Raw genomic sequence first — 15,142 nt, 5'->3', positions numbered from 1 at the left:
ATATTCAAAAAAAGTGAAACGGATTAAACAACCACAACAGTGTCCTATTAGGATCAGAAAAAATAAAATGTGAACATTATTTTGCAATATCTGAATAAGCAGTGCCAAACCAAGGTATGCACAAAAAGAAATTGTAATAGGAATTTGATATAATAGTTTTTAACATACAATGTAGAAAATTTCGCATTGTGGTCTGTGCACAAGTGTGGAGGGCAATGCAAATACCGAGTGCGAGATAAATATATTATCGAGCGCGAAGCGCGAGAAAGAAAAGTCGTACGCCTTAGGCGCGCGCTACGACAATGTGCCAGCGAAGCGGGCAGATGTTTTATTTAATAATCAGAAGAAAAAATTGCACCCTTTTAGCGGCACCATGATAACACCATCATAGCATTAGCGGAGTAGTCTAATATTTATACAAACAGGCAGTGAGCAAAACATTTGTCTACATCGGTTTTTGTTCTAATGACCTACCATGCTAGTTACAGACAATGCCGGAGGAAGAGGATCTGCTTGGTTCTGATTTGTACCGAACCTAACGACAAAGCGAAAAATTCACCTTGGACCTGAAGGGTGTTAATTTTTCGATTCGGCGTTAGTTTCGCCCAAAAATTGAACCGAGCAGATCTTGATGTAAACAAATGTTTTACGTACTCTCTTTTAAGATAAATATGATAATACTCCACTACTGGGCAATTTTCTTCAATAAAATAAAATTCGATTATTACATAAAAAATATAATTGTCTCCAAAAGAACAGGTTTCTACCGGGAGTCTTTCTGCTCTTTAGATTAGGCATACAAAAAACTAGACCAAAATTTCTTCTCCGTTTGTTCTCAGTTTCAGGGAACTTAAATGTTGAACAGCCTGTCATGAAGAAATGTCTTTAACTTAGCTAAAAAGTTCTTAAAACAAACAAATTGAAGATTACATTTCTTAAAATTTAAGATAATAAGATTTCAGGGCTTCATTTCGATTCTTTTCCATAATCATTTTCCTTGAACAAATCAATTGGATTTTAGGAACCTGAGAAAAAGTAAATACGAGTCGAACGTAAGTAAATAATAGAAACGATGTTTCCTGAAATAAAGTTATCAATCTAGCAAGTTTTTTTTTCTTCTTTATCGCTATGGTAAAGAAAGATTATCTGATTATCGGAATGTTGTAAAATGGTCAGATATAAGAATAAGCTGTTTGCTTGATGGAAGTTTTATTGTTTTAGCGTTGTAAAAAAAATATATTAAAAATTTCAAATATGCCAGTCAAAATGATAGCAATTCTTTATAATTAAAATAATTATTTTTCAATACAGGGTCTTTCTTAATCACCGAGTAGAAAATATTATTGAGGTAAACCACTCTGTTATCGTAATGATTACAGTGATCGTCAATTGGCAGATTCTTATGAAGAAAAATAAAGAATAAATCTTTTAAAATGTTATGAAATGAAATTTTTAAGTGATTTTATAATAATGAGCAAATTTAACCAATTAGCTTACCTGGCGAAGATTGGGTTTTCTACCTTAACTGTTTTAAAAATATCTTTTTGGATAAAATAGTACGATTAATTTAAGGTACCAAACTGCCAGGAACTTTATTTATTTTGTTGTTGCATGATAACGCGTTTCAACACAGGTCGGTGTCCTTTTCAAATCGTATTTCATAAACAAAAGATCGTTGAAGCTAGAATAGCACGATATTTTTGAAATATCAATACAGTATTATTTAACATATAAACGAAGATACCTCAAAGTTAAAGGAAAGACAAAATATTTACCTTATTTAAGAAATCGAAGATAGATTTTTTTTTTTATGAAAAACAAATTGAAAAAGACACAGATCTGTGTTGAAACGCGTTATCATTTAACAACAAAATAAACGCTCTTACTGGTATTAGCTTGATCTTTTGCGGTTGGAAATTATATTTCTTGTTGCAAATTCACTTTTTAATGTTAATTATTCAACAGTATTTAAAAAAAACGTATTTTTTGGTCGAAAATTCAACTCTTTTGTTCGCTCTCTATTTTTGGATAGAAAATTCGCCCTTTTTGAGTAAAATTTCATATTTTGTGGTAAAAAAGTAGTTTTTTCAGTTTGAAAATTTTTTTGCATGTTGAAAATTCATCTCTTTTCATTAAAAGTTTGACTATTTAGTTGTAACAGAAACGATTGAATTGATTTTTTTTGATTCAGCCATTTGGTTGAGAATCCATCTATCTTGGTTAAAAATGATCTTTTATAATATATGTTAGTTGAAAATGTTACTAGTTAGTTGAAATTTCAATTACTTTGTTAAAAAGTAGTTTTTAAATCAAAAGTTCGACGGTTTTACTGAAAATTCGTCCTTTGGGATTGAAAATTTATTTTTAATAGAAGTCATCTTTTTCGGTTGAAAATTCGTCTTTGTAGCTTAAAAAATCCATTATTTGATCAATTTCAACTTTTTTTTCAAAAAAAGTCGTCTTTTTTGCTTAAAAATTTAACAATTTAATTGGACGTTCATCTTTCTTGATTGAAAATTAACTGCTTGGTTGAAGATTCATCTTTTTGGGTTTAAAAGTAAAATGTGTTGTAACACATATTAATTTCATTCAAAAGAATTTATTTGCCTATTACTTCCGTATTTTTGTGAAAGATCACCATATTTACCCTGGTTTGAGAGCTTTTTGGGCTGTGAAGTCTAATACATAGATTGCAAAAAATATATATTTATTAGCTTTATTTGAGCTGCCTTGTTGAAATAATACTATTCATCGATCTACTCAATCTTTTTCAATTACGAAATGGGCCAATTAGGGAATATATTATAAATAAAAATATTCATAAGTTCACAGTAAATTCTTTCTTCTCAAGCATAAAACTGCTGTTTGTTTCCTCTTTCAAAAAAAAAAAAAAAAAAAATTGTCGGCAACCAATTCTGTGACTTGAAGTTAGTCGGCCTAGCTGGTTTAAAATGAAATTGGTTTTACTTAACTATAATAAGTATTATCTTACTTATTTCTTAACGAAAGTTAACATCCTTAAAGGACCTTATCAAATCTTTTATCCTTCGAACTCCTATTAAAGTCCTAAGCATGAAGCCCCTAAAAGATTTTGCTCATAAAATGATATCTTTCTAAAAGTTGCATGATTATTCAAAGAAGCCTTAAAACCACAACTCTCTTCTATCTCAAATCAGCGTAGCTCTAAATCTTTTCCGCAACTTTTTCAAGCCTTCTCTGATTTTCCGCTTTGATTTGCGTCTCTCGCTTTTCTCACCGTGAAGCAGATTAGTAAGCATGCAACTCTAGTCGGTAATTTTGCATCAGCTCTGCAACATGTACTAATTGGAATCCGCCTAGATTCTCGCGAAACGATCTTTTTACTGCTGGCTTAACCTCGGAGGAACCAGACGTAAACAAGACCGTAAAACGGGTGAGTTGGGTCAGTCGAAGGGGAAGAAAAGGGGGACTAGTTTTCTTTTTTCCTGGACATTTTATCGGTACTGGTAAAATCGGTATCTGTGATTCGGTATCGACGGACGCCACTGCCTCTAATTGGATTTACTCGGATACCATCAAGAGACGTCAGAGTCTCCCTTGCCGGTTTGCCTGGTCGTTTCCTGACTTGAGTTTGCAGTTTTGCACGAACCTCACGAGAAGCAAGCGACAAAAAATAATGGAAACAAGGGAGAGCAAGAGAGAAAAAAAGGGTTTGGCTCGGTAGACGAGCGAGGTGGCCTAGTGATTATGCCTACCTGATCCGATATGACTATATGTGTATTATATACCTGAACACGAACACGCGTTGTAGTCAGACTGACGACTCTGATTAAGATGCAGACCACGAGTTCAACTCGACAGTATTCATCAGATTCGTGTCCCAGTGACATTGTCGTTAACGTTCACGGTGTCTGCGACCCACTTATTCAGTTCCAATGATGGATCGAACATATCCTATGTACTTTGGCAATTTAAAAATCCGCTAACGGGATTTCGTATCTGCGTAATACACCAATACTGCTGTGGGGAATATTGTGAAAATCGAATGGTTTCGTTATCTTGACTTCACAGCACAAACTGCTCTCAAAACAGGGGAAATAGGGTGATTTTTTTTTATGAAAATGGAGGAATAATAGGGGAATAAATTCTTATAAATAAAATTAATTTATGTAATATATTCCTAAGATTTCAAGACGAAATTTATTGCATTCTCAACAAAACAATAAAGTTAATTTTCAACCAAAAAATTGATTTTCAACCAAATAATTGCATTTGCAACCAAATAGTTCAAGTTATAAGCAAAGGAGCTGATGTTTCAACAAAAAGTTTAATTTACAACATTCAAAGATAAATATTGAACAAAAACGCTTAATTTTCTACCAACAGATGAATTCTTATTCCAAAAGAATGTATTTTCTATCCGGAAAGACAGATATTTATATGAAAAAATAAATTTACAAGAAACTAATTACATTTTCGACAAAATGGAGTAGAATTTTCAACCAAGCCTGAAATTTTCAAGCATATGATAGAATTGTTAGCTAAATTGTTTAGCTTCCGAAGGAAAAATATAATAGTAGACTTTTCAATACAGAATACATTTTTTTCGACAAAAAAAATGAAATTTTTACCAAAAGATGATTTTTCAATTCAATAAGACGACTTTTCAATAAAACAGTTAAATTTACGACCAAAAAAGTTTAATTTTGACCAAAATAATTTAATTTTCAATGTAGAGAGATTAATTCTAAATTAAAAATATAATAGTAGACTTTCAAATGGTAAAGAATTAACTTTCAACCAAACGGTGCATTTTTTTATCCAAAAGAACGCATTTTCAATAAACAAAGACGAATGTTAAAACAAAATTGAATATTTGACCGAATGAGATTTTTTAAAGTTACATTTTGAACAAGATAATTTAATTTGTTAATCAAATAATAGAATTTGCATCCAAAATAACTGAATTCTTACCTAAAAATGTAATAGTGGATATTTCAAATAAAAAGAATTGACTTTCAATGAAAAAATATGACTCTCCTACCAAACTTTGATACAATAAATATTATTGCATTCACTGAAATCAACAGTATTTTTTCCTTTTACTTAAGGAAATCTGTTTCGAACTAAAAAATGGGGGAGGAGACAGTGAAGGGGTTCAAGCAAATATTACATAATATTTGCGGGGGAAGGGGCATATGAAATTCTCACTCTCGCTTATATGGGGGTAACCATATTGACTTTAAAATTGCGTACATAATACTTGAACAGGCCCTTAGGGAATCTCTGATAACTTTTGAAATTATAAGAGGTTGAATTAGGGTGTTTCGGAAGTGTTTGAGGTGATACCTTTTCGGCATCAAATTATCCTATTATTATAACGATAAAGTTGTAGGTCTGGAAGTTAATTAATTTTTCATGATTTTTTTTATTCTTAGGAAGTGACTTGGGGTGTGTACCGGTAGTTCCAGGGGGATGAAACTATTTTGAGCATTTTTGGATATTAAATGGAACCATTTCAAACCATGAATTTGTGTTTCTTTGAGTTCTTAGGAGTTGATTTGAGGTGTTTACCGGATATGCTAGGGTGATGAAGCTGTTTTAAGAATCTTGGGACATAAGAACAATTAATTTTAGGTCTGGAAGTTGTGGCATTTTGTATCTGAATCTTCTGATAGATTCTGATGTGTGGATATTTAGACAATTTTGATTAGTTTTAAGTTTTTATTGAGTCGATGCTGAATTATATTAAAAGATTCAATTTAATGTTTGTATAAATGAGGTTATAAGAATCTTAATAGCGTTAAAAGGAGACGGTCATCAGTGTATAACAGACCTTTCGGCAGACTCTAAAAATACCGCAACGTTATTAATATCAGTACAATTGACCTTTTCTCTATCCCACATATTTGGCAGGTTTGAAATCTGCCATTAAGATTTCAAGCCTGTCGAATATGCCAATCTTATGGTGGAATATTGGAAAAAATATTGAGGTGTTGTTGTCTTTCGGATTTATATACATTTGGTTTGATTATATTTGATTTCATTAAACGATAAAATAGTATCGATTGTGATAATGAGCGGACTCTTTCTAATTTAATTTCAAGGGTCCTTTTTAAGTTTCTTCATTCGATTTCATATCATTCCTTACTTCCTAATGATAAAGACATTATTTTTAGGATATTAAAGGCAGAGTTATTTCTAAAGTATTATTATGTTTTCTTCTAATAATTTCCTTAGCGAAATTTTCAAAGGATTATCCACGGGATTCTAATATAAATGCCTGAATAAATATAACAATCTCCCCTCGTGGATTCTTGACATCCTAAGCAAATTGATATTGGTGATAAGGACTACGAGTTCTTAGTAAGGTTCTTCAAAATATCTTTTCTGTGAATATCCTTAGATGGTTATCTAAAAGGTTCTTCATAAGATTCTGATGTGGATCTATTAACATTTTTTCATGGTACTTTGATCATTTCTAACGTCCTAAAGTCTAAGAATAATAATTTCCTATACAGCTTGAAAAAGGGTTTATTTATCATGCTTTGATTATGCGCACCTTGTTTAATAAAGAAATTTATCATAGTTTGGTATTTCTTTCTAATTTTCATATAGTATCTTTTTCAATGCTTAATATCCCTGAGTGAAAAATTTGAAATTAAATTTAATAGCTTCTCCTGTGATTCTTTAAAATTTTGTATTTGAATAACACTAATAATCTCCTTAGAGACTTGTTCAATAGTTTCTGTTAGATTAAAAAATAGATTTTTAGCTTTTAAATAATTGATGTAATTGATGTAAGAGCTAAAAGTATTTCTCAAGTTCTTCAGCATCTTTTCTGAAAATTTTGTTTAATAATTTCCTCAGAGTCTTTTTGAAAATGTTTTTTCATAAGCCTCTAACATGTTAGATTATTTTTAAATATTGCCTTTCGTAATTCCAAACTTCTTTGTAAACTTATTTTACGCTTCAAATAGGGATATTTATGTAAGAGTAGCATAAAGTTTTATCATAATATTCATTATATTCCATCTGAACAATTTCTTTGAAAAATAATTAAATAGGTTCTGTATAACCTCCCATGATTGTTTGCCACTTCAATAACGAAGTTAACTGACATTTCCTGTGAAAACAAAAGTATTATTTTTAAGATTCTGCAGAAGTTTGTCTAAAAATTTCAATAGAATATTGTACAAAATGGGCTTCATCTCTCCCGGGATGAATCCCTAAATTTGAAATAGTTCCTTCAATGATACAGTTAAATATTGTAAGAGGTATTCGAAGTCTTCTGGAGAATACTTATTATGCATCTTCCTAGTTACTTCCTTAAGAATTAGTTCAAGGGTTCATTCTCAGGGAGAATTCTTTAATCTATAAAGTTTCGTGTCTTTAATAAATAGAAGATTTTTTTGCATTGTTTCCTTATTTCTAAGAGGATCATTAAATACTGTATTTTGTATATTCTTCTTTCAGGTTCTTTGATGATTTAACTGCATTAGGTTACTTTAGCTGATCATATAATATTTCAAGAGTAAGGATCTTTACCTTAGATGTTAAAGCTAAGAGTTCCTAATTAATAGAGTCGTTTATAAACTTTAATAAGGGTCTTATGGAGTTCTTCTCAAGGTTTCATAACAGCCTCTCGTACTTTAATGAGGAGCTAGTTTTCCACAAGTACAATCCTGTGGTATTTACTTGGCAAGTCCTTTGCTTTGTGGTCTATGTAATTTTCTTAGAATTTTCAAAGAGATTACGAGAAAAAAATGTTTTAAGTTAAATAGTTTATATTTTAAAAATCTTACATAACGGCTTTCACAAAATCCTAATATTCAGAGCACCTTAGAGTATCTTATTCTTATTAAAATAACATTTTTAACGTTATGGATAGAATTTATTGGCAATCTTCCGTACATGTGGAATTTTTAATAGGAACTTCGGTTTCAGGAAAAATGGATTCTAGAAAAAGTTTTATAAATGCTTTTAACAGTTTAAGTGATTCAAAGCCTTTTTTTAGAGACAATTTTCAAAATTACTTTTCAAGATTTTACTGAAAATAATCCCAGGGTTCCTATACTTCATCACCCGTCTCTCCTTTTGACATATTCCAGATATTAATAATTCAATTATTAATAATTCTTTCCTGAATTTTGAATATGAAATTTTGTATTCTCATCTCGTTCTAGTTCGATACCTGCTATTTGCAAAAAGTTTGAAAGGATTTGTTCCTAAGAACACTCTCTATGGACAAATGAAGCTTTTAATCACAGCTTATTAGTTTAACTCATCCAGACTCCAGAGAGAAGATCGATCATTTTCAATATTAAATTTTTAACTCTACTTTGACTTTATTTCTGCGAAAAAAAACGTAATTACATTTATAATTCCAACATTTCCTTTCCTGTTTTTCATCATTTGTTTTATAAGCTTTCAAAGAGAGGAAGAATATAATAGGATCTTTTTAAAATCATCTTTTAAATTAACTTATCGTTAATCCAGAACTCCTCTCCTTCTTGCAATATGATTACACTGCAACCTCGATTAATCCCTGAATCTTTAATAAAATGTTCTACAATTTTATTATCATTTTGATATCAACCCTAATATACTCCTTTCAATTAGAGAGACGTATACTGCGCGAATCCTGTAAGCTCGCTTCACCCATCTATCATAATTTATCTTGTTCTTTCCTTTTAGTTACTAGAACACTGCACCTTTATCTTCCACAAGGTATTCATTTATTTATTCCACGTCTTATTTTTCTCTCTTTCTTTGTCATTAATTTGATTCATTCTAGTAAGTTGTAGGTTCTTTGATCTTTTATTTCATACTAATTTATCTCTTTGTACTATTTCTCTTTTTCGTTCAGAATAAGTCGAAAGCAGAGAAAATTCTAATGGTATATACCTACAGAATCATAAAAGGTATTTTTCTACTTTGTATGGTGATTCTTTTTACTATTGCCATAAAACACGTCACATATCTTCAAGATACAAAAAAAATTCCAGTATTATCAGAGTTCATACTCCTTTAATTGATGTTCGACTTTGCCTTCAAGGAAAATTGAACTGTGAATTATTTCAGCAAACTTTAACGTTTTTCTAAAAAATAAAGATTCTACAGTTGATTCTTTAACGTGGAAGTTTAGCTACGGGATAGATAAAGTCCTTAAAGAATTTAGAAGAGTAAAATACTAAACTTCCCTCAAAATTATTGCCTGATGGATGTTTTAGGGTTAGTGTGAGTAATTCCAGAAAGGATATTGGTTTAGGAGAGGATAAGTTTATTTACTACTTGAATCCTATTCCTTGAGGAATTTGGTAGGGATGTGAAACGAATTTCCAACACGTCCTCCTAGGGGAATAAATCGACTTAGAATTTTAAAGGAAACTCATACCCAAAGTTCGTAAAAACGAAAAATACCCTACAGGGGTTTTAATTACTTCTTATGTGTGTCTTTCGAACTTTATGTTATTGAATTTACGATGACATGAATTCTATGAAATAATGTATCAAATATTTTATTCTTGAGGAAGTTCAAATATTCTAGAATAGAACAATGTTAATAGGAGGCTTTAAAATAAATAACCAAGAAGTATGAGACTAACCAATTCAAGTTCCACCTACGATTTTATAGTTTTGGATGTGTATTGTCGAACAATGAAAAAACAGTAATTGTACCTTTGATGCAGATTAAAATGAAAACAATCCTTTCGAGTAATTCTTCACTATTACTCTTGAAAGATGTATTAGGATAAGATAGAAAATAAATGTGTAAAACTTCAACATGCTTGACATTAGTTCAATGGTAAATCGACTAATTTTTACTGTCCACTCTTGCAAATGTGAAGCTTTTTCAAAGAAATGCATTGAAATTGGTTGAGATAACAAGAAGAACCCTCAACAGTGCATAAAATCGTCAATACATGTTCCCAATTAAAATTCTCCTGTGTTTATGTGCCATGTAATAAACAGCGATATAAAGGAAGAATAGGATAATTGTAAATGTTTTTTTAACTTACAGTGAGCCCATGTCAAATATTTGATTGACGATTTCTTTCCTAACAGAAGGTACCAAAAATAAATAAGAACGAAATATTAAGACTCAATATCTCGATTTTCAAGTATAGGACAATGATCTAGATATTAAGATGTAAAATCTTAATATCAAAAGTCCATATGCAAGTTCACGTAAGGTTCGTGGATTTTTCAAAAACTTTTTTCTTCAGAATGTTTTAAAAGTGCATTTTATTACTGTAGCATATTACAAGTTTGGCAATGACCTATTACTAGGAGGAGTATAAATTTAAACAAAATTCCTCAAACTAAATATCCTCATTTAATTTCTGAATACAAAACACATAATTAACCTTATGATTTTGTTTTTCTTTTTCCAGACAACATCTAAAAATGGAGACCTGGCTCAGTGAAGTTCAGCGAGTACGCATCCCGCGGCCGAAATTCGGAAGCGGAAATTCCGTTAGACGGTCTAATTCTACGGTACAGCACGTTAGGTCTGAGGTTCACGCAAGGCAGGTACAAGACGTGACTAAGGCGACTGAGGAGCTTCGCCAGGCGATCCAGGACAAGCTCTGATTGAGAAGGAAGAGCGCTGGCTGGGTCGTCTTATCTTTCATCTTACTCTGCGTACCTTCGCACCTCCCGACAGCCGAAGATACTCCGTAGGTGTGTGACAAAGTCGTCGGGATTATCTTCAGAGGCAGCGAGAAATACCGCGCCTGGATCCTTGATCGCGATGGCCCATAACTCTCCAAGTGGAGCACACATCGAGCGGAAAACAAAGAAAAAGACCCAGTGTCGTGATCAAGATCCATTAGTCCCACTCGAAGTGTCCACGCGTCGTCTATTTTCTCTTCATTCATTGTTCTCTCACTTTATCAAGATACCATACAATTCAGGACGAATCCAGAAAACATATTACTTTCATTAAATATTTAAACAATTCAAAAATTAGACTACGGTGAAATAGAGGATTCAAAGGACTTAGTGAAACCTTTCGCACATATTGTTCAGGGTGCCTTCCTGATCGCGAAGCCGGTAGAATCGGGAAATCACCTAGAATTTTTTCACCGTGCAAAAAACCGTGAATTTTATTCTGTGATCAGGATTTTTGTTCAACTGTACTTATAAGAAAATTAAGAGTGATTCATATATTTTATTACTATAATTCTGAGTTGGAACAGGAAATTTCGTTAAGGATGGTAATTTTTACTTCAGGAAAGGGAGTTTCCGTAAAGAATTATAATCTTGATTGTGGGCCAGTCAATTTCCGCAAAGAATTAGAATTTTGGATTTAGGACAGGGAATTTTCTAAAAGAATTACAATTCTGCGATTGGACGGCGAGTAAATAAATTAAATATAAAAGGAAATTCCCGGAAAGAATGATAATTTTAACTTGAAGCAGGTAATTTTTTGCATTATCGGATGATCCAACTCAGAATCATATAATTAATTCTTTTCCAACATTCCCGGTTCCAAGGTAGAAATCTTTGAAAACTTTTAAATTGTTTAGAAATCTCTTGAAATCCTTCAAGATCATTTGAAACCAGTTAAATCTTTTCAACTCTTAATTTACCCGGAATAAATGAGAAATTGTCAGGGAATTTTAAATCATCCATCGGTTAGACACCCTGGTCATCAATATATATTTAAAAAATGTAATTACGGATTCGTTCATCCCCATTTAACTTGTATATATTCATTTTAGTAGCGTAATATCTAGAGTAAGAAAACCTTCACTTATTTATATAAGCATCACAATGTCAGAATCAAAGTAGAAAATGCATTAAGAGAAGCTTTATTTAATAGCAAAAATTCAGATTGATTTTTAAATATTCAATCTGCTTTAAACTTTTTAATCTAAATGATTAATTTTTTCTTGCATTTTATTATAATCCTTTAAGCTCTTCCCATTTTCCCAGAGTGAGTCCACTCAGGCGTTAATGCGTATATCATGAAAATTATGTGATAAAGCGAATCTGCGTTTAGTGATGCTGAAAGTACATAGTCTTCGAAATAGAATTTGTTAATTCGACCATGAATGTATCTCGAAGCTTCAGCTCACTAATCATGTAATTCCATATAATTTGTACTATTGTCATTGTTAATCAGATTTAAATATACGTAAATTATATTATTCTTAGTCGCTTTCTCTACTTTCTCGAATGGAAAAGCATGAATGGATTTCTTTAGTGAAAAAAGGAGTTGAATTATTCCACATCTTGGAGGCCTCTTTTGCATTATTTTTCTCGAACGTGCAATTCCTCTCGATCAAGAACAAAGCGAAATTGGATGAGAAAAACGGGGCACATCAGAGGAAAATAAATGATAGAGGTATCAGCGATTGGGTTAAAGATAGATAAGCATCATCGATTTACGTATATAGTTCCTCGTCAAAGGTAATTTTCGATGCCAGTATCAAAGCGTAATCAAAACGTTGTGCATAAACGTGGCACATCAAACGAGCCTCGTAACATTTTATTTCAATTTGCTTCTCGTTGCATCGAGTATTAGTCTAGTCTAGAAAATGAATAATCATTTCAAGTTCAAATGATCACTCTTTCGGATAGCAAAAAAATTTCCCTGAACATACCCGGAACATTCCAAAAGGAGGTTTTGAGAATTTCGAAAAATGTTTGGAAAACGTTCCTGATATTTCTCACATTATATTAATTTAATTAATTAAAGAAATTTATCACGACAATTCCCGGAACCGTGCTTGGGAACTTTCTCTGATACGCGGAAATTTACCTACTTCTGCGAATCTTCCTGGAAACTTTTGTGCTATCCGGGCAATGATAGATTTTTTGAAATTGAAATATGTGGGAGGGGGGGGGGGAGGAAAACACTTCGTGGAGAGGGAAGAACAATTTTTTGAAATGTTTCGAAAATTAGTGAATCACTTTTACAAGTAAAACACTCTCTAGCTTTGAATCAACGATAAATCACCGCCAATTCAAATAAGCTGCTGAATCGCCGAAATTTTACTGATTAACAGCCAAATATCGCTGAATTGAAAATTTATTTGATTTGGTGTACAGATATTTTGGGTTCAGAATTAATCTTTTTTAGTTAAAAGGTGTACTATATGATTTAAAAGTGTATTACTCTTTCTGAAAGTTAATTATTTTTATTTGAAAAGTCTATTAAATTTTCGATGATAAAAAAGTGATATAAAGTAAAAAGTGATCGAGAATTTAATTATTTTGTTGAAAAGTGAACTATTTTGTTAAAAGTTTACTTTAATGTTTGAAAATTCAACAGTTTAGTTGAAAATTTCTATTCTTAGAGAGAAAATTTGTTCGTTCTGATTGAAAACTCATCGTTTATTAAAAAAAAAAAACGAATCGTTTTTGATTGGAAGTTATTCTTTTCAGTTCAAAAGTTCATTAATATATTTTTGGTTCAGAATTTATCTCCTTTAGGTAAAAATTCTGATATTTATTCAAAGATAAACTATTTTGTTGAAAATTTGTTTTTCTTCGCTTGTAAATTCATTGATTTTATAATTGCTAGATTTTATAATGCAAGTAGCCCTGTGCGGCGGCTTCGCCGCCGCGGAAAGGCCTCTTAATACTGCATATCGAGAACAAACGGAAATGCCATAAAAGTTGTATATTTTATCATACTGAATACTTATTTTTTTTGGCTACATTAAACTGTTTTAAACTCATTTAAAATAAAAATATCTTTTGTTTGAAATGTTAAATATTACGTTTTTAATGGAAAATTCATTTTTTTGGATTAAATCCAAATGTTTTCTATTAAAAAATATAATTTTTTCTTCGCGGATATTTCTAGTTGAGAATTAATCTTTTTATTGAATATTTAACTACTAGGTTTAATTGAACTTCTTTGTTAAAAATGCATTTTTTGTATCATTCAGCATTTTATTTTATTTTTGATGTTAATGTTTTGACTAGGCGATTGTATTAATAATTTTGATTTACATTTTTTTCTTATCTACTCTCATTATTTTAATTTAAAAGTCCATTATTTGTTGAATTGTAAACAAATTACTTAAATTTGCAACTATTTTCTCTCACAAATAACTTGAATTCGGAAATAAGAATAATAATGTTTTACATTAAGACTAATTTAAATTTTAACTAAGAAAAATGTTGTTAGTTCAAGGCAAATCAATGATTATTATTATTATTATTATTATTATTGTCGAAATAGAAATTAATTAAACGCTTTTATTAAAATTTTGATTGATTAAATTTGATTAAATTTTGATTGATTAAAGTTAAATTAAATTGATTGAAATTTTAACGCTTACAATTTTTCATTGTAAATATTACACATCTTAATTTTAGAATGTAACTTTCATGTCTGTATCTTAATTTGAAATCGTAAAAGTTAAAGAGTCTCCAATTTCAAAATTATTCAACTTTAAACACTTTAAATTTGATTGTTTTTTAAATTTGAAAAACACATTCTGTCGGAAATTATCGGCGTTTCCATGCATTTGGTTGGAAATTATTCTTTGAAATTTAAATGTATTTGATTTGATATCTAAAATAAGTTTATTTTAAATTTTATGTCATAATAATTACTAATTCAACAATATGAAGCATTTTCAATTTCCAGTTGTTAATTTTTTATTAAAAACGGTCCATATTCATGGTGTCAACTGGATCGGGAGAAAAGCGGGAATTTTATTTAAAAACAGGAATTTTTTTCTTTTATTGCGGACTTCAAATGATTCAACTTTATTTTCTTTTTATTGCTTAGTCGAGAATCAGAGGGAGGAAAATCTGATTGCTTCACGTATTATATATGAAAGTTAAAATGTGTTCTCTTGAATGGGTTGAAAGCCATCAGAATTTTCAATATAAGAAGCCAGGATGAGGGCATTTTATCAATTATTAAGAAAATATTGTAAAATTAGTGCAAAATTCAATATTTTCTTAATATTTTAATAAAATATAGTAAACCTAATACATATTTTATAAATTTAATACAAAATAGTTGTAATAATTCTAAGACATCTCATATTTGAGAAAATAATAATGAAAATTATATGAATATATATTTTAAATAAAAAAATTAAAATAATAATAATAAAATCATTTTGAAACTTTAAATTGGAAATTAATCAAGTGCAAAAGTTTCACAGTAGAAATTACACCAAACTCT

General features: G+C 30.5%; 2 protein-coding genes across 2 annotated transcripts in view; one reads left to right on the top strand and one right to left on the bottom strand.

Moving 5' to 3' along the window:
* LOC117167280 overlaps positions 1–12,019 on the top strand; it is a 24,857-nt gene extending 12,838 nt beyond the window's left edge. Inside the window, exon 2 of the mRNA XM_033352096.1 lies at positions 10,377–12,019. Within this exon, the coding sequence (XP_033207987.1) occupies positions 10,390–10,575 (186 nt within the window). The 5' untranslated portion in view covers positions 10,377–10,389 and the 3' untranslated portion in view covers positions 10,576–12,019. The remainder of the gene's footprint in view (positions 1–10,376) is intronic.
* The window catches only part of LOC117167279 (whirlin-like), a 208,381-nt gene that overhangs the window by 68,688 nt on the left and 124,551 nt on the right, over positions 1–15,142 (bottom strand). The window lies entirely within an intron of this gene.

Source organism: Belonocnema kinseyi, chromosome 2 (assembly GCF_010883055.1).
Source record: "Belonocnema kinseyi isolate 2016_QV_RU_SX_M_011 chromosome 2, B_treatae_v1, whole genome shotgun sequence".
In the NCBI taxonomy this organism is placed as follows: Eukaryota; Metazoa; Arthropoda; class Insecta; order Hymenoptera; family Cynipidae; genus Belonocnema; species Belonocnema kinseyi.
This window is presented reverse-complemented; position numbering and strand designations above follow the sequence as displayed.